This window comes from Mastigoproctus giganteus, chromosome 6 (assembly GCF_048544385.1).
Source record: "Mastigoproctus giganteus isolate SK-2022 chromosome 6, ASM4854438v1, whole genome shotgun sequence".
In the NCBI taxonomy this organism is placed as follows: Eukaryota; Metazoa; Arthropoda; class Arachnida; order Uropygi; family Thelyphonidae; genus Mastigoproctus; species Mastigoproctus giganteus.
The window spans coordinates 123,680,125-123,708,028 of record NC_143580.1 but is presented as its reverse complement, the minus strand read 5'-3'; the positions used below and the strand labels follow the sequence as shown (position 1 = coordinate 123,708,028).

The window sequence follows — 27,904 nt, the reverse complement described above, 5'->3', positions numbered from 1 at the left end:
CATTGGCGTAGCTGTAAGGCCCTGTGCATATGTTTATAAATAAATAAATAAAGTAAAATTAACTTTTTTTTTTACAAATTTTTTTTTTTTACACTCATTGACAAACTAGCGTGTATTAATTATATTTAACATTGCTATTAATTAGGCTGGACAAATTTATTTGCCGGTAGTATTTATATACATAAAGTTAAATTCAGAAGTATTATAAAATATGTAATAGATCGTACTTGGTTGTAAGCAGCGTCATATTAAAAGAAACGTCTGGGGGTAATATTGTTTAACACAAATAGACCAGGGTAATGCCCAAAAAAGTTCACAGACCCCTGACTTACAGGATTTATGTCATCCATGTTATATAGGTACACAATATTAAGCAATAAAATTATAGTGTTTAAAAAATTAATTTTTTTATATGAAACACTGCATTTTATTTGTTACAAATCTTTACAAATAAGTCAATGTCTGTGTTGTGCAAAGTTATAAAAAGAAATATTAGTATAAAATTAAATTACCATGCATTTTTTAAAATAATGATATGAAGAATAGTCACCTATGGATGCACTTTCTTTAATGGAAAGGGTATTCACAGCAGGCAGTTTTTTTTCATGCTCAGTGTCTGTAACAGAAAGCAAACCTCTCTCCCTGAGATTTTTGGTTTTACATCTTTTAACATTTTTCTTATGAATTCCCTTATGATTTTCATTTATATCTGGTGTTACCTTAAGCTTCTTCCTGAACTGTTTTTCATTCACACATTTGTCTTTTTGTGCCAATTCTGTGGGTATGGGATTCGATATCCTTCTGGATTTACTTTTCCTATTTTTCTTGCTCTGAAACATAATTTTAGATTTAACTCTAGAACTACAGCTCACATTTTTATTATTGCGATTATTCTTTTTTCTATTTTCCAATGAACTCAGGTTTTGTCTATTATGCAGAAAACGTGTTTTCTTCTTTTTACTGTAATCTTGCAAATCCTGTAAAAAACACAGTTAAATTTTATAACTGAAATATTTTACAAACTCAACCATTTTTACAAGTTTGTAAGAATGTTGTAAAAACATTCTTTAAAACTGAAACAAAACAAGTTATATAGGATTATTAAAAAAATACAGGGTAATTTAAAACTCTCCTGTCAAAATTTCAAGAGGTGATCAACAGAGAAACTCTTATGAACATGAGTCTGAGAAAGCCTTCTTACTGAACTAAATCTTGAAATTTTGTTGGTCTGGCAGTACTAATTAGTACTTTGTTTCTTTAGACTTATTCAGTTAATACAGAAATATTATATCATAAAACCTTTTGCCAAACTGTCACTTGCTGAGTCAAACTAGAAAACACCAGGCATTGGAACAGGGTTATTGTGTTAATGGGTTATTGTGCAAACTCAAAAACTGTTTGGATTCAAAAACTATTTGGATTGTTCAATGTGACTTATTTTTCCTTTTTAAAAATTGACTGTTTATTCACTGCAGCAGAAACTCAACCTACCAAAAGAAGCTATTACTGCTAATTTAGTAATTAGTAATATGGTACAATGAAGCCAGAGGATTTTGCTGCACTGTCAAAAAACAAAATAATTAATTAAAAAATAATAAATAAATAATAACATAAACTAAACTACCTATTTGACTCCCTCCTTGCACAGTTATCTATCCAGCTGACCTCTGAATTTCTTTAAGCTGTCAGCCTCAACCACCAATGGAGGCAACTTATTCCAGTAATTAACAATTTGCCAGCTAAAATAAAATTTCCTGCAATCCAGTCTAAACCTCACCACTCTAATTTAAATTATGCATTTAGTTATGGAATCAATTACAGCATGGACATGTTAGGCACTTCCCAAAAAGGTGCCACCAGGACAGAAGTCCATATGCACTAATTTCATTCACTAAAATTTATTACTACTCAAAGATTTAGTTTATAAATTTTAAAATATAATCAATTATAACAGTGAAAAGTTCACCCTCAATCATTTTACTTTCTCCTCTCAAAGTACACCTTAATAAAGTCTCCTCTAAGTTGCCTAGTTGCCTAGCTGCCAAGCTCCATAGACTACATAGTCTCCAAAGAGTTTTTGAAGTCTGTGGGGTACATTTGAAAGCTTAACTGTTAAGGATGCACTTCTGCCAATCTCACCAAGTGCATTGCCCATCTTTGGACCAATTCAAAAAGCTTGATGTCTTTCCCCTTCCTTCTAGTATTTACATAAGTAAAGAAGTCTTTGCTGTTTTCCTTTGCCTGATAATTTATATGCATCCCATGCATTTTTCTTCTCTGCCATGAGTCTCATTAATTCATCTGACATCTGTTTAGGCCTAAACCTTGAACAGTATTTCTTAGTTGGTATGAAAAGCCTAGTAACTTCCAAGATTAATTCCTTTAATGCTTCCCATTTAGAATTTGCTGTTGGTAACATCATCAGTTGGTCACACTGTATCAAATTTAAAAACTGTCTGAGGCCACTGTAAACACCTTTACAAAAGCAAAAACCCTTCCCTTTACCTCTGATGGTAGTCCCATCTTTGAGCAAATCCCACAACAGTACACTGTGATCACTGCCACCTAGTGGTTCCTTTATATGCAGATTCTTAATGCATGAATAATCAGATCAAGAGTATTGCTCCATCTGGTTGCCTCTCGAACATGCTGCTGTAGAAAACAATCATCCAATAAACCCACAAAAGTTTTGCTAGTAAACGAAGTAAATCCAAATAAACAATGTTGAAATTATTTCCTACATCCAGCCCAGGAGTTATTTGGTCAAAATTGCTAACCAGTTGGTTAAACATGACTTTCCTTTACAAAATCATGTTAGTGTTTTCTTCAGAATTCCATTTCTATCTAAATATCCTCTCGGTCATGCCTCTTCCTACTACTGAAGTCAGACTGACCAGCTGGTAGTTATCTACTTCACTCGTAGAACTGCCTTTATATAATGGCAGTCCACTGGCACTTCTCCAAGCCAAGTGAATTTCTCCTGAGTCCAGTGATGTCGAATGTACCACAGGGTACATTGGCAGTCTTGCATATATGAAAAGAGTAATGTTCAACAGTACAGACAATATGGCATGCACAGTGACAATGTGTCCGTGCTAGAACAATACAATGTTATTAGATTTCGTACAGCAGAGAGTGGATTTCAGGAGAAACCAAATGGCATATGAAAAAGGTGTACATTGATATCACACCTATGATTATATGAATAGACAATTCATAACCAGAAAGAAAGAAAGAAACTCCTTGGGGTGACATGGCTAATACAGAAGAAAATGTTTCTTGACAGATGTCTTAGAGTTTGGTGGGGAGTGGGGGTAACAAGCACATTGAGTACTTTAAATTTATAAGTTTAGTCTACTGCATCCTCCTACACAATCATCCATGACAGACTGTAGTACAGGAAAGTTGGCACAAAGTGGGATCCCAAGTTCCTAAAAGAGGAACAGGACCTAATATGATATTATTTGCAGCAAATAATATGATATGAAGAACAAGGAAATGACTTTGGGGATCACGCAGCAACTAAAGATGAGACATGGTGCTGGCACTTTGAACTAGTAAGTAAGCAATGAAGCATACAATGAAAACATCACAACCACCATCTTGTTCTAATTCAAGACTTACAAAAGTACCAGAAAAATAATATGCTTGCCACTCTAACTCCAAGAGGCAAAACAGTTAACCCCAAATCATGCACAAATCCTCAAAATCTGACACATCTGACAGCTTCAATGAGATGTCAGGGTCTGTTTTTTTGATGGCATGTCACAGCACACTATGACAATCATCCAGATACTTGGAGTCGAGCAAGCATCCTCTATACAGACTGGCTTTGTCACCTTACAATTTCAATGTTTTTGGAAAGTTCAAAAATTACATAACAGGACAACGATTCCACATGGTTGATGTAGTGTAGAAAGAAATCATATAATGATGTCAACAGTAAGAAAATTACTTTTATGAGAAGGCTATAAAAACATCTGATGAAGAGATTGGATCAGTGTCTAATCTGTGGTTAAATTTTTTTTTTAAATAAATTATCAGTTATTGATTAAAAAAATAATAATATTTTTTTTTTATTCTAATGCATCTAAATGGGTCACCAGAATCCTTATTTTATGACTTTTGCCAGCAGATAGAAAATTTCAAGATTAAGATTACAGTAACAGAAGCATTACAAAAGATTCACACCAAGCAATTTACAAAAAAATGGCTTCCTTCCACAATGTTCACTCTTGAAAACTGGACAAAGGCTATTTCCTGCACTTAAGCAAGGATGTGACTGGTTATCTGCTATGGCTGTTTATATAATGCGTTACTATCCTGGCAGATCATCTCAGTCGTGATGATCTGTGTTTTATGGTTTAGCAATGTTTTTTTTTTTTTCTTTTCTTTTTTTCTTTTGTGGCTAATGGGGCAGAAAACAGATAAAGCATAGTTTTAGTGAAAATATGAAGAAAAATCATCTGATCTGGAGGATGTGGCCTACAGAAATAAGTAGGGCTTTTTTTTGGGGGTGAAGGGATATGAAAAAAATGACAATTGAAGTTTAACACTGAAAAATGCATGGTATTGCATTTGGGTAATTATCAACCTGAAGAGAAGTTCTCTGAGCAGTTCAAAGAAGCTGCCAGAAGAGCCCAGGAGATTTATCTATCAGTGATTTACAGCAACTTTGATTACAGAGAAAAAAGGTCATTATCCAGCTGTATAAGACAGTGGTTATTTTTTTTTTTGGTAGTTGTTGGCGCACCGGCTTCTGTGGCCATAATGCACCTCCCAAGGTTTTTGCAATACTTTGATCCAAGCCCGAGGCGGGATTCAAACCCGCGACCTTTGGGTTGCTAGGCAGGCACTTTACCCACCCGGTCGACGACAGTGGTTAGGCCACATCTGGAATACTGCATACTGGTTTGGAAACCTCATTCCAAATCACTGCCATAGCCTATTAAAAAGAACAGATATCTCTAGGAAAAGGTGCAGAGAAGAGTATTATCCTTATGAAGAAACACTGGGGTTTTGTAAGCTGCAGTCTCTACTGGAAACACAGGCATCTGTGTTGGTAACTTAACTGAAGTGTAAAAGAGATAAGTAAACTAAATGATGATGAGGGCATCTTTACTATTTCTCAGATGCCACTTCAAGAAGATCATACATGGGGAGGGGTTAAATTTAAAACAGATGGTGGCATAACAGATGTGCACCCCAAGGCTTATTGTAGCATAATTTTTCACAGCATGGTCTACGCTTGTTAACAGGAGAGATTGTTTTTACAGAGATGAGATACATTTAAAAAGAAGGGGTGCAAGAATATATTTGTAGATATTACTGAGGCAGTGTGAGGTGGGTTGGAAAACTGCTACTTTGGGGGAATAATAGCTTAGCAGCAGCTGCAAGCATAGGCAAAACTGATTCTTGTACTGCTTCTATTGGAACATGCAGCAGACTGGAAAACAAGGTGTGGGGGATTACAAGGCCTGCTGTGGGTCCACATGGAATAAGCAAATACACTGAGTTGGTGTGGCATTAGCAACACCTACCTAACACCTTATGGGCTACCTTCTGCCTCTACATGTGTTGGCATGAACCTCATAGGAATTGCAGGGTGTCCTGCAGTAATACTACTCATGTGTTGCACATTGTGTACAGTAATGCTGCATACTGTCAAGTGGATGGTGGCAATATCAATTGTCCTTTCCCAGTAGGTCACAGACATATTCAATTGGGTTGAGATCACCATGGGAGGACGGGGAGTTCATTGTCATTTTCTTGAAACCAGTTAGCAATCTGCCTTGTGGAAAGGCTTGTTGTCCAATCGAAATCAATTCCATTCAGTGGTATATGTTATTATCTATTACTCATGTGTGCTGAACCATTTCCACGGTTGCTCCCCAAGTTACTGCTTTCTCTGCCCCACTCGATCCTTGCCTTATTTATCAGGATTTATGTTTCTGTATAAAAAGATGGTTCCTACAAGTATACTTAAAATCAAAATTAATCTACAAGCTGATCCAAAGAATGGGTGAAGCAGATGATACAATGAACTAATAAATATCTGGCAGACCATGTGAGGCACTTCTTTTTTGGGGTCTGCTATGCAAAAGTTTCTTCCTGATGTTACATTTTTACTAAACAAAAAATCAAGAGCTTGGTTTTCATTCAGTTTGAAGACATCCTTCTTGATCAACAGGCATGGGTTGCTGAATGAGAAATTTCAGTCTCCATAATACTGATCTCTGTTTCTGTGGCATCAAAGAAAACTGGAGTCATATTCTACATGATTGTACTATCTATGTAGACCTTTGTTCAAAGCTGATGTTATCTATTCCAGAATACTCTCTTGGCCAAGAATCTATCCTTGAGTGTCAACAAAATCTCCTTTTTCTTCATGAGTTTGGTTCAGATGCTTTCAAGTGCAGGAAGTCTTTGTATAATACTCGAAATGCTGTAAATAGCATTAATAGCAAAAGTTGTGTTACTTACGGTTTTTTTTTTTTGTTTTTTTTCTCTTAGATAGTGTTGTTCGATGAGTCCCTATCCCCCTTTTTTCCCTCTCCTTGGACTGGGCTACCAGGGAGGCTGTCCTCATTACAGGTATTGTTTGTTATTTGGTTTTTAGGAGCATTAGCAACTAAGGCCATATTGCTCCGGGATATGCTATGGTCATTCCCTGACCTTTCCCCATCCTCCGTATTTGGTGGTGACAGGCTCGAACCCCGGTCTAATCAAGAAGCGTGTGCTATGCACTGCTGCTCCTTCCCACATGGCTACGGAGGCACCTACAGGTATTGCAGTCCCTCCTGTAGTGAAGATATCTCTCTCTTATGAGACAGTCAGTATATCACAGCAGAACTGGCCCAATTGCCTATGGTAAAGGACGAGTATTCAGAAGCAGATGTCCAGGTTATTGCTGATTCTACATGTTTTGGAGAACATTTTGGTAGGTCTCTTATTTTCTTTGGATAAGGTTAGCAGTGCCACCAGTTTGTTTGTTTGTTATTTGGTTTTTAGGAGCATTAGCAACTAAGGCCATATTGCTCCAGGAATATGCGGTGGTCATTCCCTTGACCTTTCTGCAACTTCCATATTTGGTGGTGACGGGCTCGAACCCCGGTCTAATCAAGAAGTGTGTGCGCTACGCACTGCTGCTCCTTCCCACCTGGCTATGGAGGCGCCTGTACCACTAGCGGGTCTGCGAACTATTTCTAAGGCACACGCTCCTATCTTTCAGAATCAGAGACTGGGAATAGGTTCTATTGAATTTGGTCTCTGGGGACACCAAATTTGATATTTTGCAGCTAGTATTTACTAAGATTTCAGCATTCTAACCTCACCATCGTTACAAAGCTATTACTATAGTTACAGTAACAGGCCATCTTGAATTTTCTTCTACTTTGAAACTTTGAGGCTCCCCGTTCTCCACAACCACAAGGGTAAAATTATAAAATTGGTGTAAACATATAGCCCTCCGCTTGAAGATTCTAACACTAGAAAATAATTCCAGACTACTTAAAAAAAACCACAGGCTGGGGATGAAACCAAGTGATTGCAGGATATTTACAAGGCTAATCGACAACAATTTTACAACTTAATTTATCATGAGAAATGAAAGACTTGGAAGAAACTAGTTCTTTGTAGTAGCAACAATGACCCTTGAGGTATAATTTACAAGATAATTACTAACAAGATTCATTTGGGAGGGGGGGGGGATATTCTCTCTCTTCAATCAAAAATCAGTGAGCCCAAGAGACAAAAACCTGTGTAATAAATTGAAAAAAAAAAAAAAAAAAAAAAAATACTAGGTGCCATTATTCATCAAGACAATCAACTTCTGGAGTCTGACGTCCAAACTCAAATGAGATGCACACTTTGCACATAGAAGAAAACCAAATGAGAGACCCTTCACCATTGAAGAGATTGACCATAAAAACTATCAGAACTGGAAAATGTCCAAGACCAGACTTGATTGAGGTTGTCAATATTTTTCTGGATAAGTTGTCCTGCAATCTTGACCAACCTGTTCAACTCCTGCTTTAGAGATGGCATTTCCCCTCAGACTGAAGGTGGCAACTCTGAAGATTTTGCTCAAGAACTGCAACAAACACAACATAATCCAGAATCCTACAGGGAGATTGCCCTGCTCTTGGTCCTTAGGAAAATCTTAGAGAAGCTCATTGCATCATGATTTGATACTGCTTGCCAGAATGAGGAACTTGCCTATGATAGACAGTTCAGGTAAAGGAAGGGGAGCAGCATAGAGGATGTATTATTATTATTATTAGCTATATGGTGCAAGGAAGCCTGTGGCTTATGCTGCACCAGCCAAAAAAAATTCCTGAGTTACTAAGAGAGAGAGAGAGAGATTCCTAAGAGAGAGAGAGAGAGAGAGAGATAAGTAGAAGGAAATCACCAAGAAAGAGAAGAATGATGATATCCAGCTAAGGACCCTGTGTGTGTGTGCCAAGCCCATACTCACCAGATGTGAGCCCCTGGGGTTGTATAAGTCAAGGCCATAATCAATGCTCAAACAACAAACAAGTATGCTTTTGGTCTCTTTGTGGGTTCCAAAGGGGCCTTTGAACCCTTTGGTGGCAAAATCATCGTGGAGAGGTTTCAAGAAGCCAAGGTGTCTGATCCTAGCTACAAGTTAGTATACAGCTATCTCGGTGATCGTAGAATTGTGGTGAAGAAATATACCAGAGGCTGCCCCCAGGGGTCTATCCTGGGCCCACTGTGTTGTAATGTGGTATTTGATAAGTGACTGCAGAAAGAACAGCAGGACACCCTCAAGATAACTTACATTGATGACCTGGAGGTCATCATTTATGAAAACTTCAGGCAACACCTAGAAAACACTTCAAATGCCATGTCTGAGGTTCTCACCAGCTGGTGTGACACTAACAAGCTCTGAATTTCAACTGGAAAGACCAGACAAATGCTGATAAAAGGATCTATGGAAATACTCAGACCTCCAACAACAAAGCTAAGAGAACAAAAAATAAAATATGAGAACGAATATAAATACCTGGGAGTTCTCATATATGACAAATTTTCCTTTCTACATCATTGCAACTACATAAAAGACAAGGTCCAACACTTCAGGAAAATAATAAAGGTAACCCATGAAGACTGGGGTTGAAGTAGGGCACTAAAACTGTACTATGAATGTCTTTCTCTCCATTATCACCCACAAGGTAGGTGCTTGGGATACAGAATTGAAACAAAAGCAATACAAAAATGGCTTACCCAAGCTCAACATAGTATTCTCTTTACCATGTAACCCCAGGGGCTCACATTTGGTGAATATGGGTTTGGCACACCAAGGGTCCTGAGGTGGATATCATCATTCTTCTCTTTCTTGGTGATTCCCTTCTACTTCTCTCTCTCTCTCTCCCTCAGGATAACTCAGAAATTTTTTTTGGGTGGTGCAGCATAAGCCTCAGGCTTTCTTGCACTATATGTCTAGTAATAATAATAATCTCAAGAGCTTGCAGGATGGTCTCCATACCGGCCCTGCAAGTTATCCATGGGGAACTTCCCATTGAGTATGAGATCACCTATTGTCACCTGAAATACCACATCAGGAAGGGATTACAGAGAAATGAACAAAATAACTCTAGACCTATTCTAAAGCCAATACAAGAAGAAAAGAAAAGGACGAACGTACAAAAAACTTGACTCGCTGCAGTAGGATTGTAGAGTAACGTACAATTTTCTACCAACAGTTAAAAGAGTACTCAAAGGAACAATTACAATGGTCCAGGGCTTGAAGCACCTTTTCTTCTCACCAGACATGGCAGCTTGTTGCCAACACTGCACTGTCGCTGCAGAAGCAGAGAAACTTCTGCTTTTTCAATGCACACATACTTTACGAATGCCCATATTACACTGATCTAAGAGCAGCTATGCAAATTCAGACTAGAATTACTGACTACCAAAAACTCCTAACCTTATTGCTAACAAAGATTTGTTCTTATTCATGGCCGCCTCCACATTTGCAAATAAAACACCTGGAATAGCTATTAGAAGCTCCTAATTCTAGACATTCATGACTTTAAAATGACAAGATAACCAACATGGGTGCAACTTCAAGAGACCTTTCCTTGGTCTAGTATCTTGTCAAACTGCAGACAAAAGTCATCCCCACATCTTCAAAGCACATAACAACCAACCTACTTGTTGTTGTTGTTGTTATTTGTTTTTTTAGGAGCATAAGCAACTAAGGCCATATTGCTCCGGGATATGTGGTGGTCATTCCCTGACCTTTCCGCATCCTCCGTATTTGGTGGTGATGGGCTCGAACCCCGGTCTAATCAAGAAGCGTGTGCTACGCACTGCTGCTCCTTCCCACCTGGCTACGGAGGCGCCAACCTACTTGTGACTGATGAACTGGACTAACACCTGGACTGTAGCTCAGCCAATACCGGGAATGGGATTCTCATAACTTGCCATTGCTGAGCTAAAATCTTACTGGCTCCTGTTGGAGTAGGATCTTCTCTGGTCTCTTGACCCTCCTCCCATCCCTCCTTGAGGGACTAGTGAATAGTCTTATGCTAGGATATGTATAGCAAAGAATCGTGCTGGTTCCACTGCTGGAGCGGGCTTTTTGCTAACCCCATCTGGGGTAGGATGTTCTTCTTCAGACTCGTTAGAAATACTGAAACCAAGGTGGGGGGGGGGGGTTCAGCAATTCTGATGAGTTTGCAAACCCAAGTCCCGGGTAAGATGTCCTTTCTCTGATGATTGTCATCAGAATTGCTGACCCCCCCTTGTGGGGTAGGAATTGGAGTTCACAATCCATCTGCACATTTCACTTTTTCTACAATTCTATTTCTATCTTCTAAATTTCTTCGGAGTACCTTCTGCTTTTACTCCAACTATTCTATTCAAGTACCTAACCACACCTAAGCCCAATTCTTCACCCAAAATCCTTCCCCCACCACCGCACTTCTCTCATTTTTGGAAACTACTGTAACTAATTAACAGCAGGGTCCAGTACAGAGCTGTACAGAACCTGGCATGCCTCCACACAGCTAAGGATGGAAGTCAGGAAGTTACTTGTCAGGTGCCCATGGCCCCCTGGCTGTGAAATGTCAGAAGCTGGCAAGCAACAGAACAACACAACCATACATCACACTGACACAAATCTACACTTCGTCCACACAGCTGGCGAATGGGGGAAGCCCTGGAGACCACAATGACACATTTGTCATTTATCCTTTCTGTATACATTGTACTCCCCACATTTAAATTCTACATTCCTTATATCTGAGTAACACCATGTCTCTGATATCCCCACAATATCTGCATTTGGTGACTTGATCAGCATTCCAAATTCATCAAATTTATTTACTACAGCATTGGGGAACATGAAGTATACATGCACCTGTTCTTGCTCTTAGTTGCCGTAATGCAGCCCATATATATCCTTGTTCCATGATAACCCACAAGTTTTGAAATCTCTCGTACCTTGCTTTCCGGGCTGCAGCATGTTCCAATAGAAGTAGTGCAAGAATCACTTCCTTAAAGAAATGCTTGTAATTCTAGCCAAGCAAAATAGACCAGTTAGGTGGTCACCATTGATACCAACCCAAACATTCCATGAAACTGCTAATGCAAACTGGGTGATAGCATGAGGATTTTCTCATGATCATTGGTGACTACTGTGAAAATTCATAATGGTATCTCTTGTGAATCATGATTCATCTATGGAAAGTAGACATTGGAGAAAAGGTTTATTACACTTTTACAGAAGCCACTGACAAAACACAACTTGTGGATGAAAATCACTTTGTGAGAGGACCTGCATTCAATGTATGGGATATGGAAATAACTGTTGCTCATGAAGAATTTTCCATACAGTCGAAAAAGTACAGCATGTAATACTGCTGCTACATTTCTAGTGCTATGTCCGGTATCTTCCTCAATTGTGTCCTCTGTCTGTGCTGCTAAAGTAAGTGTCAGAAAAGTTCTGGTTCATTCCCAATCAGCAGTAACAGACAATAAAGATTATGTCTCCCGAAGATGAGATGGATGCCTGAAAAAAAGTTTCCTTGGCTGAACATTGTTATTGAAGAAAAGTTACCCAGTGGAGATGCTGAGCTTCATTGCTGTTTCAATTATCTCATTTCATTTATGAACTTAGCCATAAATGAAATGAATGCCTGCAATTTCAAGAAGTAAATGGATTCATTTCAAAATCTGCACACATATATAGCCACATTAGATATGCAAAAGATTCAAATTTAGTTACTGACAGGGGTACTTATTTTTACTCTATGAAAAAAAAGAAATTACAATGCTCAGTAGAACATGCTATGTCCAGGAACTGTGGATCAGATGCAAGAAAACTTTTTATGGAAATCAATCTTAAATAAATAAATAAATAAAATAAATAAAAGCTTACCTTTGCTGAGGTACCTTCAAAATTCTTTATTACTCTGTCTGGTATCAGATGAGATTCTTTCAATGGATTATGTACTGGAAATGGTGGCACATAATGTGACTGTTTGTCTAGTGATGCAGGTGAAAATATTCTTTCACATATCCAGTATGCCAAAGGAGGATATACTTTGCGGCCACTTCTTGTGCACTGATATTGCATGGCATTACTGGAGAAAATAAAATAATACAATAAAGAACAAAATTTAAAAAAAAATTTTTTTTTTTTTTTTTTACTCCCAGTAAATAACATGATCATTAATTTATAATTCACATATTTATAATTCATGGTACTTTTTTCCGGAAAGCTTATTATAGGTAAAAGAAGCTTGAACCCAGATATTTATCCATCCACAAACAAATACTAAAATACACTAACATAATGAGCAGTCAGGAGCAAGAGTACTGGTGCAATACCACCATTTTGCTTATTGGAGGCTTGAAGTGGTGAAACCCACGTTTAGTTTCTAGAGCAAAGTTTCTGGCAACCCACCCCCCATACTTCTCCTTCAACCTATGCACGGTACTAAGTACTATTGGTTTGGATACCTTTCGTGTTTGAAGTTTTCATAAAAAAAAAAAAAAAAAAAAAGCACACACCTTTGAGTGGACCACAGTTCAAGCCCATACCTGATAAATATGATTAGCAATTGTATTCGTGATTTATTGTAAACTCCTCTGACCTGATAAACAAGAACAAGAATATTTTACCAGGTGCTTGAAGGTTGAATATAACTGGTCATCGTGATGCACTTCAAAGTTCCATATAAAACCTCCCGTGGATTCCTGAGCCTTCCAACTAGCTTTCACCAGTACATTTCTCCTGGTAAAAGTTTCACGTACTGACAATATGTGAAGGCATATACTGACTTAATTTGCTGAAGTTCAAAAAAAAAAAAAAAAACATTATTGATAGAGATGTAAGGTACAACTAGACAGGTAGTCTACAAAAGTCACATTATTTATGAAGTAAAAACACTCTAATACGACATGAATAATTTTCAAAATCAGTTTATTACATATTTATAATCCACTATAAGTACAAAATTGCATTAAATTTGATAATAGATGACATTTCAGGATTCTATCAATGGACTGACCTCAAAAAGGCTAAAACAAATCATTTAATTTAAGTAAAGAATATAAAGATTATGTTAAAGATTGTATATGTTAATAATTTTAATGAATTTAAATAAACTTAAATATAAGTGATTTGAGAAACCTAAGAGTCTAATTAAGCTAACTGAGCAATTAAGTTACTCTAATTAAGCTAACTGAGAATGGAACAGTTTCTCGGTTGCTACAATTGGTTTTAACTCAGCAACAGTCACATCAGTATTTCCAATATGCCAAAAAAAACTTTAAAATTAAAATGGCTATCAAAGTGACATAGTTGAATTTTAATACAGTACAGTTTTGACTTTCAATCTACATTCCAGATGTTGGAATTAAGAAGAAGTCTGTAAGAAGACCAGATCAGATCAGAGTATTAGAGCTTTTTTTTTTTTGTATTGTGCTTAAGCTAATGAAATAAAAAGATTACATGGAATAGAAAAATTACCTAAAAAGTATGTAGAGGTGGCATTCATTTATTTTTGGTTTCAATTTCTTAGCTTATGAACTGTGAAAACACTGTTTCAACTTGTATTGTATTAGTTGGATTAATTATTTCACTTTTTCAGTTTGAATTGTATAAGTTGGATTAATTGTTTCACTGTTTCATTTCGAAGTGTGTTAAATGGATTAAAATATTTTGGTGAATAACATAATCTGGACTACAAGTTTGGTCAATGACAAGATTGCCATTTTACTATTATTGTTAGAGGTGGAATTCTTATTCCAATTTTTATAAATCTGCTTGCCAGTTTCTTAGTACTAGAGTTCAGCTAGCATGGCAGAGCACAAAAATGCAAGTCACTAATGACAAGAAATTCCTAAGGCCCCAACACAATAATCTGCATGCATTCCAAAATATTAAAAAATAATAAAGTAAACCTTTACTTTTCCTGCTACCACAGTTTCTCCATGCGTTCTCAGTAAACAGATGGTGCATGTTATCGGTAGTGAAAGTAGAAGTTCATAATGATGTATTGATTAGTTTTTTTCTCATTACATATGATGACAAACTTAAAATTAAATTATTAGGCAGACCTCCATATTGTGGAAAAGCAATGTTTTTTTTTTTTTTTTTGTTTTTCTTTTTGGCACTACCATTTGAAATCAACAGTGGCCACTAACATATTTATACTGGTTTTAACATACAGCAGGCCCCCGTTATAAATCGGTTAAGCTAATTCGCTATAACGCTGTTCTTATATTATAACCCGTATCTGACTATAACGCTGTCACAGATCACTATAACGCTCTTTTACAGATTGCATTTTTGGCATATTTAACGAAATCGTTTCATTTGATGGAGTCGATAGCTTGAAAATGAATAGCAAAACAATATTAAAACGTTTCCCACGCCGACTTGAGAAATTTTCTCGCACGCTAATTTAATGCAGTACAGTGACTTGTTACGTAGTTCCGAGATCAACATTTTAAAAAATGACCAAGTGTATTGCTTGTAATATTTGCGTTATATGCATTTATCCAAAGACTAATCATAACTCAGTACAGTATTAGACATCGTGCGTAACGGACAGTTTATTCGAACATTGTATCATAATTAATGCAACCAACGCAGTTACATTTTCGAAGAGCCGATAATGGCCGATAAGAATGACCGATAAGAATGAAAAAGCAACGTCTGAGCGCAGTACGAAGACTATAAATGTAAGAAAAATACTGAATTTAAAAATTAAATTAGACGTTTTGAAGCGAATCGATTCCGGTCAACGACAAGCGGATGTGTGCCATAATTTAGGACTTGCAAGTTTAACTGTAAGACCAATTATAAAAAAAAAATAAAGAATTAATTTTAGCAACGGGAAAGATAGCTGTTCCACTGCAATAAAAAAGAGAGAGATTAGCCAATATGATGATCTGAAGAAAACTCACCTAAAAAAAAAAAAAGTGGAACCATTTAAAACTGGTAAGGGCTGGTTGAATAGTTTAAAATCTAGGGAGAAGCCGCAAGTGCAGATCAAGGAACTGAAACTTTCAAAAAAGAACTTGTTAAAATTATTGAAGAGGGGTATTATGTGTTATACTTCTCAACAAGTTTATAACACAGATGAAGCAGGGCTTTTATGAAAACGAAGCTGCCTAAAAGAAATTTCATATTGAAAGAAGAAAGAAACATGCCAGGTTTCAAAGCGGCGAAGGATCGGTTGACTTTATTGTTGGGTGGTAACGCTGCGGGGAATTAAAATTAATACCCCTTTTAGTTTATTTAGAAGAGGGCCAACCCAAAATCGACACATTTTTCATGATTGAATTCATCAATTAAATTAAAATCAATTTAGATCAATTAAATTCATGATTTTAATTGTAATTTTAAGTTTAATTTTGTTACGTAAGTAGTTCCCACATAATTATATACTTATGTAATGCAGAATATTTTATATGTACAAATATTTGAATATTATATATCTTTTAACCGACATCTGTGCATCTTTTCACTACCGTTTATTATTGATTAGGAAATATCCTACGGCACCGACCGCAACCTACAAATACATATGTTACCTTATGGGAATGGGGCGCTCGCTTAGCGCGGATTCACTTAGCGCTCTGTTTTCCCGGAACGAATTATCAGCGTTAAGCGGGGGTCACCTGTATTTATACAGACAGAGTTTGTTGTAGCTGTAGCTTCAAAGGATATAACCAATGCTGTTATAGAATGGCTCTACTGTAAGTTGGCTAGCTTCTTTACAGTGATGTTCAGAGTTGTTCTTATTTTTGAGGTCTTCCTTAATTAAAATCATCTGTATACTTCATAGCCAATAATGAGCAACTTTGACTTTATATGCCTGCTTTTGATATACACTTCCCTACCATTAATACCCAGACATACAAATAACCTTTATATACAGGAAAACTAATAAAGTGTACTGAAACCTTAAGCCTTTATGAGAGCCTCTAGTCTCCAAGAAACACTTTGCACCAGTTTCTTGTAATTGTCCTCTGATATTTTCTGCCATTCAGCCTCCAAAGGAAATGACCATTTCAGTTCTGTTTTTTGGACAGTCTCTCCTTACATGCACTTGACAATCCAACTGATCACAGAAGTTCTCTATAAGACTGAGATCAGTGCTTTCGGCTAGCCAGTCCAACTTTTCAATGCTCATAGCCTCAAAACAGTCTGTCACAATGCAAGCAGTGTCACATGGAATACTGCCCCACTGATACAGGTATGGCCCTCCCAACACGTTGCCACAATGTGCATAATGCATTATTATTCAGGGTGTCTAGATAGACCACAGCATTCATGGTTTTGTCCAAAACAACCAATGGTCCCAGGCCAAACCATGAAAAACGTCACCCCAAACCATCATGCTGCCAAACTTCATTGTTGGTATGATACACTGGTGTGCAAAACTTAAGGACCAGTCAGGTTTTCACCTGTAGCTTCTCATAGGAGTGGCTGGATATGAAGAAACCATGTGAGGTACAGAAATGATGAAGGAAAAAACACCGACACAATGGAAACAAAACGGTTCAGAGGGACTTTATTCAAAAATGGCAACATAACACTGGCTGCCATGATACAGATGCGTCAATGCCAAAGGTGGAACAAAAGGAAGAAGTGGTCCTCAGTATAGGTATGGCCACCCCTAATGTCGATGCAGGCTTTGCACCACCTGTCCATACTTAAAACAGCTGTTGTTGAACAATGTTGTTGATAAGTTCTTGCGGTAACATCGTCCATTCCTCTGTCAGCGCCATCTTCAGCTGGTGAACGTTTTCTGGTGAGTGTGGACATGCCGCTAGGTGTCTCTCCAGAGCGTTCAATGGGATTTAGATCGGTCAGTGGAATGGGCAGGCCAATCCATACGAACAACATCCTCGCTTTCGAAAAGCATATCAACATCTGCAGTGCAACGAGGTGTGGCATTATCATCCATAAACACAAACTCAGCACCTTGGAACAGAAGCACATGGGGAAGGATTACCGGGTAAAGTAGCATGCACTGGTTACAGTACCCACCTTCTAGTATCTGCAGTTGTGTACGTCCACCAAAGATAATGCCTTCCCAGACAAGAACACCTCGACCGCCATATCGATCCCTTTCAGTGATGTTTGTGGGGTGATACCGTGTGCCAACCTCTCGCCAGATTAGCTGATGTTCAGAATCGCTGCTGAGACTGAATTTACTCTCATCAGTAAAGAGTACCTTACCACATTGCGCTGCTGTCCAGTCCTTGTGTTCAATGCACCATTGTAAATGGTGTCTCCGATGGGCAGGTGTTAAAGGGACAGTGTACTGGCCGTCGGGCAAACAGTCCACCTTTGTGGAGTCACCTGGCCACAGTAAACTGCAATATCCTGCATCCTGTACAGCTGGTTTGTAATGGATCCCACTGTCTCGTGTTGGTCCCTCTTGGCCTGTAGGATTATATAACAGCATCATTTGATGTTGTTTTTCGTGGACGACCAATACTGGTCCTTTGAACAGCTGTACCTGTCATTCTGAAGGCCAACCACACACGTCAGACGATGCTATGCGCAATACTAAACTCTGCAGCCACACTCCTCGCACTTCGACTTTCCTTGATCTTCCAAATTATTCAACCCCAGGTAAAGTCATCCAGATGTTGTCTACTGGCCATTTCGTTGTCTATAGCACCGTATGAAACCAATCGAACGTCTGTAACAATCGTGCTCACCATTCGGTAATTTGAACATAACTGCCGAACTGCTGCTTTCATCTGTTTACGTCAGCCCTCTCATCACAATTCAAATTTTTGAATGTGCACCAGCTTTCTACTGAACAGCCATAGTTATGCAAATCGCCACAGGCTGTTTCATTTGATTTTGTGGTTGTAACCTTTAGAAATACTGTTGGTCCTAAGTTTTGCACACCAGTGTACAATCTTGCAGGTAGCTTGGACATCTACCAAATCCAAACACATCTACAGTCCTGGACATCTACAGTCCAAGAATGGCAGGCTTTACACCAAGCTAGATAGTATCAGCTGGGGTGATTAGTGGCCTGTGAACAGCTGCACAACCATAGTAACCCATATCATGCAGTATCTTATGCACTGTACTGGTGCTGACATGTCCCAATTGTCTCACTGAGAGCTAGTGCATGTGTGTTGCAATGTCAGCCTACATTCTGAATGGATAATTCTTTGCAGGGCTTTCCTCTCGGGTTCCTTCGGCTTCGGAGGTTTTCCAGGTCATTTTGTGTAGGTTTCAGCAGCAGTCTGCTTCCATTTGCACATCACATCAGTTGTCAACCTAGGGATCTTCGGCTGTTGAAATATCATGAACAGACCAATTGATTACTTGGCACCCTATTATTATTCTGTGCTGGAAGTTTGTGTTAAGAAAGTGTTTTCTTTATATGTTGTTATTTTCTTAAAGTGGCATATATATGTTGTAGTAATGTTATTCATTATTTAAGTCTATGTAATACATTTACCGTTCTGTAGAGAAACCTTTGTTTTATTGTTAAAAATATAGATTACAATATTTATCTGCACTAGTAGTGATTTAATGTTGGCCTGAAACACATTAATAATGATAAATGTAAAGAAATATGTTAATAACAAAAAATGTGAAAGTGAAGGTTAACCTCACTTCGCTTATGGAGTCAGTACTCTAATGTTAAAATAAGCTTATGGAGTCAGTACTCTAATGTTAAAATAACAACAGCTAAGGAGGATTTTGCTCAAATTAAAAGATAGCTAAAACTAAAGAAATTAATGCAATCTGGTAACTTTCACTTTATCAGAAAAGTTTATAATAAAACTGCAGCTTAAAAGTTTGTATGCTGAAAATAGAACAGAAACATCAGGTTCAGGAAGAAGATTAAGCTCACAACAAAAGTGTATGTAAATGGTGTTCTGTGGCAAGAATCTGACTCCATTAGCAAGTATTCAGGAATTAAGGTGATCAATGGCTTGTTGCAATTGTCTTTCAATAACCCTCATGTTGCATGACTGAGAAAATATGCTAAAGTCATCAACAAAGAGGGCTCTGTTTACAGTTGGAGGAAGTTCTGTGATGGAATTTACTTTGATGGAAAAAGCGTGACACTTAATACTGATCCTCGCAGCACTCCCTCCTCTTGGCAGAAAGAACGAGAGTGAGGATCCCAAACAAACTTGGAAAGACTGAGTGGCTAAAAAGTTTTTAATAAGCCTCTAAGACCAAGGATATGCAAATCTTTTAAGATGCCAAATCTCCAAGTTGTGTGATACATTTTATCCATATCAAAGAATACAGACAGAAGATGTTCAAGTTTTAGGAAAGCATCTCAGATGGATGTTTCCAGTCTAATAAGATGGACTAGAGTGGACCAGTTCCTTTGGAAGCCGCACTAGGTGCTGGAGAGAAGATTCTAAATACCATATTAAATGAAAATTAACCATTCTCTCCAGAATTTTGCACAGACAGCTAGTCAGAGTAATAGAATGATAATGTGCCAATCATCCAGGAAGTGCTCTTCAATAAAGATTCTGTTAGAGAGAAGGGGCAGGTGATCCATAGTTTGGTGAAAGGTGCTTAATTTCTCCCTTTCTAAGGCAAGTGCAGTTGGACCAGATGGCAGTCCATCAGGTGGCTTCCAAAGTGCTGCAGCCTTCCTTTTCTTAGTCTTGGGTTTATCTCTTGAGGGGAAGTGTTAACACTGTCCTGTGTCCATTTCCTCCTCTCCAAAGAGTTCCAAGACTCAATCATCTGGCACCTCCTTCTCCTCGACGTGCATATTTTCTTGGGAACTAGGGGGTACTTCAGGCTTCTTATTCTTTTCACCAGCAACCAATTACTTTTGTTATTGGTGGAGCATTAGGAGGTACCGATATGGGAGTGGCAGTTGATTGATCTTTCTGTGTAGGTTTTTGTGAGCTTGAGAGGTAATGTGCAATGTGAGTGAAAGACTCTTTTGGAACGATGGTCATTTCCATCTGAGTTCCGATGGAACATCTCCCTGCTACCTTCTAGTTGTAGGTGGTTTGTTTATATTTATAGGTTTCACTGCTTTTCTTGCCTCCTGATAGCATATGTTCAACTCTGTCCTAAGTTGTTGAATTTCTTTTCAGATCTGGCATACTCGTGAGTAAGCTGGGTGTTCTCCTTGGCAGTTAATGTAGTGGGGTTTTGTAGCTGAACATGTTGTTTCATCCTCCTTTGTAGCACATCGAGGGCATGCAAGGCTCCATGACAAGACATTTGCAAGCATCCATATTTCTGGCACTTGAAGTCATAGAGGATTTGAAAGATATGGATGCACCGACAATTAATATACCCAGCTCTGATCTCATTAGGGGACATTGGTGAATTAAATGTCAGGATGATGTTTCTGGTGAGAACAAGTTCCTTGTCCCTTTGCATGAATATTTGTTTCACAGTTGTCACTCCTGGTGGTTTTAATTCAGAACAGATTTCCTCTTCGGACACTTCATGAGGTCCCATTCGGCAATTACACCACAGGATGAGAACTCAGTGTCGTGTTGGGGGTAACTGATCAGCATCCCCCCCATAGATTAGCTCAGAGGAGCTGTTCTGAATGTTTGTCACTTCTGTTCTGTATAAATATGTCACCTGAGCAAAGTTGTTTGACAGATTTAGGAGAGCCTGCCAATCCTTCCAAACACCTCTGGATAAAGAGCAACATTTTTCTTAAAGGCTTCTCAATAGTGAAATGAATTATTAGGTAACAAGGTGTCAGACCATATTTCTGCTAAAAGACAGACAACGGGACAGCTGGGTCAACAGTCAAATTTTCAAATAGGGCCCAGTTTGAGTGCCCCAGGAGAAATAACTTGTTCAGGATTCATGGGTTTCTTTTGTTTTTGTTCAACACCTGGGCTCCTCATCCACCATAAAGCCCAAATGGGGCACCCACTACCCAGCAAGCAATAAATGCGCTTGGAAGTGGGATGCCAGAGCTACCCACACTGCCACCAGCCTGAATCCTTTCCCTCGGACGATGAGGGTAGGGGTATGGCATTGACACAAGTTGACTCTCAAGCCAACTAATCCTGGCTGAGCTATCCAGAACCACCTGTCTTGTCAAAGCATGAGCCAAACTGGTGCATTGAAGCTGGGCCCTCAACCACTAGGATTCCCCTTTCTGAATTTCCACAGGTCACAGAACACTGCAAACACGCCAGATTCCTATGATGTTAGCCTGGAACATAGGCGTGGGCATTGGATCCTAATCATGCTAAGCTGAAGAACCAGAAGCATCACCGAGAGGTCCCCTCATGAGATACAGGTGCACAGGTCAAGGGGAGTGTGGAAGGAGAACGAACCCAACTTTCTAACATAAAAGAGCTCTGATCAAAATAAAATGGTTATAATAAAATCACCAGAAACTACTAGTTCCTGTAGGGCATGTTGGTCCCACAGGGACTATTAGTTGCCGGTGACTCTATTGTCAGGGAAAGGGTAACATATTATGCAAAAATGATAGGTGCAACAGGACCAGGGTATGTCTGCCAGGGGCAAAGGTTGATGACATTGTAAAGCAGATATCATCCTTTAAGGGCACAAAAGGTGATATTGTTGTACACATTAGCACAAATGATATCAAGAGTAGAAGACCGGCAGAATTACTTAACAAGTATAGGTCACTGTTGAAAAAAACCCGTGAATTAGGGTTGAATTTGAAAGTGTCTGCAATTCTACCCAGACGCGATAGAGGGAGTATATGATGAGAGCCAGGTCAATCAATTCGGCCCTGGAGAGAATGTGCAAGGCTCAAGGGGTAGAATTTTTCTCGGCTTGGTCTGTGCTTGTTTACAGGAGAGACTGCTTCTACAGGGATGGGACACACTTAAATAGAAAGGGTGCAAGAATATTTGCTGATGCATTCGAGGCAGTATTAGGTGGGTTGGAAAACAACTAGCTTGGGGGGTACACAGACTAATAGATTAACAGTAGCCGCTGGCAGATGTGAAAGTGATTCTAGCACTGCTTCTATTGGAATGAGAAGCAGCCTTGAAAACAAGATGCAGGGGATTTCTGAGACTGCTGGGAGTTATTGCGGTACAAGTAAATACATGGGGTGTGTTAGGGTAGCTAAGAATAGGAACAGGTGCATGTATACTTGCGTGTACACCAATACTAGGAGTTTGGTCAAAACATCAAAGGCAGATGCTTCTATTGGAATGAGAAGCAGCCTTGAAAACAAGATGCAGGAGATTTCGGAGACTGCTGGGAGTTATTGCGGTACAAGTAAATACATGGGGTGTGTTAGGGTAGCTAAGAATAGGAACAGGTGCATGTATACTTGCGTGTACACCAATACTAGGTGTTTGGTAAATAAATTTGATGAACTTAAGTTGTTTGGTCAAAACATCAAAGGCAGATATTGTTGGGATATCAGAGATGTGGTGTCACACAGATATAAGGAATGCAGAAATGGAATTTGGGGAGTACAATGTGTACAGGAAGGATAGGAAGGGAGGATGGGTTATACTATTAGTTAAAAAACACAAAAAATCCAAGGAAGCACAACCAGTCGACATGGCTGAACAGTACAGTGTCGAATCAATTTGGTGTGACATAAGCACTGGGAAATCAAAATTGAGAGGAGGAGTGTGTTATAGGCCAAATGACTCTGATGAGTATAATAAACAACTGTACAGTGAAATAGAGTGGGGCAGTAAATCAGAGAATCTTATAATGGGAGATTTTAATTTCACAGATATTAGCATAAGCATTAGTAGAAGCATACGATGCAAGAAAGTAAGCTTATGCAGCATCAGCCAGAAAAAAAAAAAAAAAACCACTAGCATTTCACCCCTCCGTTCTTTCAAAATACCTGTCCGGCTCAGCCTTAAATTTATTTACGCTATCAACTTCCACAACAAAAGATGGAAGTCTGTTCCATTAATCAACTACCCGCTGGCTAAAGGCAAACTTCCGCACATCAATCCACAACTGTCTTTCCTCAATTTGAATTTATGCCCTCTCAGGTGATTATTCTGAGCAAGAGGAAGAATCCCATCAGCATTGAGCATTCTCAAACCATTCAAGGCTTTATACACCTCAATCAGATCACCATACAGGTGCCTAGTCTCCAGACACTGTAATCTGCAAAACGTAAGCCTTTCTTCGTAAGAGCAACCCTTTGTTCGATTCACTAATCTTGTTGCCCTTCGCTGTGCTCGTTCCAACAGCTCTACACCCTTCTTAAAATGAGGCCTCCACACCTGTATACAGTATTCAAGGTGTGGCCTGACCATTGCCTTTTACAAGGGGATAATCACCTCCTTATCCCTGCTAGAAAAATTCCTGTATATCATTGACAAGACACCATGAGCTACTCAATGAAGTTTTCTGAGCAGTGAGATGGTCTTGCAGACCATCTCACTGCTCAGAAAACTTCATATCTGCCTGCACAGTTACCCCCAGGTCCTTTTCATTCTATACCACTGTCAGTGTAGTACCACAGAGTTGATATGTTACTCTGGGGTTACTGCTTCCCATATGTAATACTTTACATTTGTCAAGGTTAAACATTATTTGTCACCTCTCAGCCCATCTGCTCAACTTTTCTAGACTCTATTGCACAGTGTACTGTCATTAGTGTCATTAACAACCCTGCTAACCTTCGTACTGTCTGCAAACTTGGACATTAAGCCTGATATACCATCATTGATATCATTTATAAATACAGAAAACAACAGTGGACCCAACACTGAACCCTGTGGGACATCACTGATAACATTAGTCCATGAAGAGCAGTGTCCATTGATTACCACTCTCTGTCTTCTCCCACTCAACCATCCCTTTATCCATAGCAGCAATTTGGCTCCAATGCCAACACTGCTCCAATTTATACAGCAGTCTTCCATGTGCAACAGTATCTTGACTGGAATTTGTGGGTTGGTCACTCACACGCTAGCAAGGCTTTTGTGGATTTATTGGATGATTGTTTTTCTACAGCACCATGTTTGGAAGGCAACTAGAGAGAGTAATACTCTTGATCTGATTATCAGTAGTGATTCTTCATGCATTGAGAATCTGCAGATAAAGGAACCTCTAGGTGGCAGTGATCACAGTGTGCTCAAGTGGGATTTACTCAAAGAGGTAACTACCATTAAGGGTAAAGGGAAGGGTTTTTGCTTTCGTAAAGGCAACTACAGAGGTCTGAGACAATATTTAAATTCTATACGGTGGGACCAACTGATGATGTTACCAACAGCAAATTCAAAATGGGAGGCATTCAAAGAATTAATGTTGGAAGCTACTAGGCTTTCATACCAACTAAGAAATATTGTTCAAGGTTTAGGCCTAAATGGATGTCAGATGAACTAATGAGACATATGGGAGAGAAGAAAAATGCATGGGACCTCCTTTGTGACACAGACGCCTATGATAGATATAAGTTGGTCTGTAACAAAGTCCCAAAGGAGATTAGGCAGGCAAAGGCAGATTACGAAAAATCTTTGGCAAAGGATGCAAAGAAAAACAGCAAAGAGTTCTTTACTTATGTAAACTCTAGAACAGTGGTTTTCAATATGGGTACCGCAACAACATTCCAGGGGTGCCACGTAATTTGGGTTTAAGTTACTTAAATTATTATTATTTTTTTTTAATTTATATGTTTATTTCATTATAAAAAGGTGTACAGTATCTTTTTAATTTTATTGTGATCTATAATTGATGTTTACTTAGTACCTGTATATAAAGAATAAAATTATTATATACTGTATATATATATATATATAATTTGTATTATGAAATGTAATTTTTATAATTATATTATTGTAATTACTATCATATAACATATATATTTTTTAATATTAGATATACACACACACACGCGCGCACAGAGAGAATCGGATCTAACAGGCAGAAAATAGAGTAGGGGTGCCATTATTAAAAAAAGATTGAAAACCACTGCTCTAGAAGGAAGGAGATGAATCAGATTGGTCCATTGGATATCGAAGGTTCAACTGTTAATGATCCTCGTCAGGTGGCTAACAAACTAAATGAGTATTTTGCATCTACATTCACACATGAGGAGTTATTCAGGGAGGGGAATGCCAGAGGTGAACTAAACTCTGGCAGTGAGCTAGATGATTTGGAATAACTGAGGAAAGTGGTGAAGAAATTGTTGAAGATAAACATAAGAAAGGCACCCGGGGTGGATGGGATCTATCCAGTTATATTAAAGGAGGCAGCAAATGAAGTAAGCAAACCCTTAGCCATAATTATGAGAGCTTCCTTGGACTCATAGGAGGTACCCATGGACTGGAGATGTGCAAATGTGACCTCAGTTCACAAAGGAGGATCAAAGGGCAACACAAGTAATTATAGACCTGTTAGTTTAACTTTTGTTACAGGGAAATTAATGGAGGCATTGGTTAAAGAATCACTGCAGGACCATTTAGACAAGACTTCAGTTATAGCATTAATAATTAGCATTAGTAGAGGCATACGATGCAAGAAAGCAAGCCAAAAAAAAAAAACTCCCATTTCAACCCTCCTTTCATTCCAAATACCTGTCCAGCTCAGCCTTAAATTTATTTAGGTAATCAACTTCCACAGCAAAAGATAGAAGTCTGTTCCACCAATCAACTAAAGGCTAATGGCAAACTTCCGCATATCTATTCTACAACTGTCTTTCCTCAATTTGAAGTTAGGCCCTCTCAGGTGATTATTCTGAGCAAAAGATAGAATCCCATCAGCATTGAGCATACTCAAAACATTCAAGGCTTTATACACCTCAATCAGATCACCTCGCAGGTGCTAGTCTCCAGACACTGTAATCTGCAAAACGTAAGCATTTCTTCGTAAGACCAACCCTTGGTTCCATTCACTAATCGTGTTGCCCTTCTCTGTACTTGTTCCAACAGCTCTACATCCTTCTTAAAATGAGGCCTCCAGACCTGTATAAAGTACTCAAGGTGTGGCCTGACCATTGCCTTATACGGGGGGATAATCACCTCCTTATACCTGCTAGAAAAATTCCTGTATATCATTGACAAGACACCATGAGCTACTCTTGCAGACCATCAGCACTGCTCAGAAAACTTCATATCTGCCTGCACAGTTACCCCTGGTCCTTTACATTCGCTACCACTGTCAGTGTAGTACCACAGAGTTGATATTTTACTCTGGGGTTACTGCTTCCCATATGTAGTACTTTACATTTGTCATTGTTAAACTTCATTTGCCACCTCTCAGCCCATCTGCTCAACTTTTCTAGATCCTGTTGCAGCAGCGTACTGTTATTAGAATCCTTAAAAACCCTGCCAACCTCTTATCGTCTGTAAACTTGGACATTAAGCCTGATATACCATCATCCATATCATTTATAAATACAGAAAACAACAATGGACCCAACACTGAACCCGGACGGACTCCACTAATAACATTAGTCCACGAAGAGTGGTGTCCATTGATTACCACTTTCTGTCTTCTCCCACTCAACCATCCCTTTATCCCTAGCAGCAATTTGCCTCCAATGCCGCACTGCTCCAATTTGTGCAGCAGTCTTTCATGTGCAACAGTATCAAAAGCCTTTTTAAGATCCAAATATATGATATCAAAATTATTCCCTGCATCCAGTTGCTTTGTGACCACATCATAGTATCCAATGAAACTGATCAGACAAGACTTCCCCTTAACAAAACCATGCTGAGTTATAGCTCCGAGCTAAAACTGAAGTGGTGTCTAAATGATCCTGCAGTGATTCTTTAACCAGTGCCTCCATTAATTTCCCTGGAACAAAAGTTAAACTAACAGGTGCGATTTCTCGATGGAAGCACTCACCATGTTTGTTGCTGATGGCACCATAGTTTGGCAGGAAGAAATCCAGGTGTGAGTGCAAGAAATGCATCTTCAATGTCACGTTGCACCCCAGTTTTTCATAAGAAGTAATGAGATCTTCCACAAGCTGCCTGTAGTTGTCAGCATTAACATTTTCTAGAAAACCAGTCGAAACATTTCGAAAGGCTTTCTCCCAATCACTAAGGGCACATTCGAACTGTTCATCTTTGAAAAGTTGCCTTATTTTTGGACCAATGAAAATGTCTACCTTAATTTTCTCTGTACTAAGTCTTGGTAATTTCTCTTTTCATGAGCCCCAGTTTGATGTGGAGTGGTGGAAGCAAAACTTTATTTGGATCTAGCAGAGGTTCAGATGCAATGTTCTTCATTCCAGGTGTTAGTGATTTTCATTGAGGCCAACTCCTCTTCTCATACATAGAGAAAGCAACTATTCCACTTGCAGAGAAAGCAACAAAACTTAGTGTAACCCTCTTGTAGTCCTAATAAAATGGTGATTACCTTTAAATCACCACATATCTGCAATTCATACTTCTGATAGTGTACACCTAAGAGGATGTTCTCCATGTTTGTGTATGTTTATTTTTGTGGACGACATGC

At 38.7% G+C, this 27,904-nt stretch overlaps 1 protein-coding gene across 1 annotated transcript in view; it reads right to left on the bottom strand.

Moving 5' to 3' along the window:
- The window catches only part of LOC150084556 (uncharacterized), an 81,204-nt gene extending 65,675 nt beyond the window's left edge, over nucleotides 1-15,529 (bottom strand). Inside the window, exons 1-3 of the mRNA XM_090376285.1 lie at nucleotides 15,445-15,529; nucleotides 12,407-12,611; nucleotides 551-977 (exon numbers count right to left, since the gene is read on the bottom strand). Of these exons, the coding sequence (XP_090232411.1) occupies nucleotides 551-977; nucleotides 12,407-12,604 (625 nt within the window). The 5' untranslated portion in view covers nucleotides 12,605-12,611; nucleotides 15,445-15,529. The remainder of the gene's footprint in view (nucleotides 1-550; nucleotides 978-12,406; nucleotides 12,612-15,444) is intronic.
- Nucleotides 15,530-27,904: the final 12,375 nt, after the last annotated feature.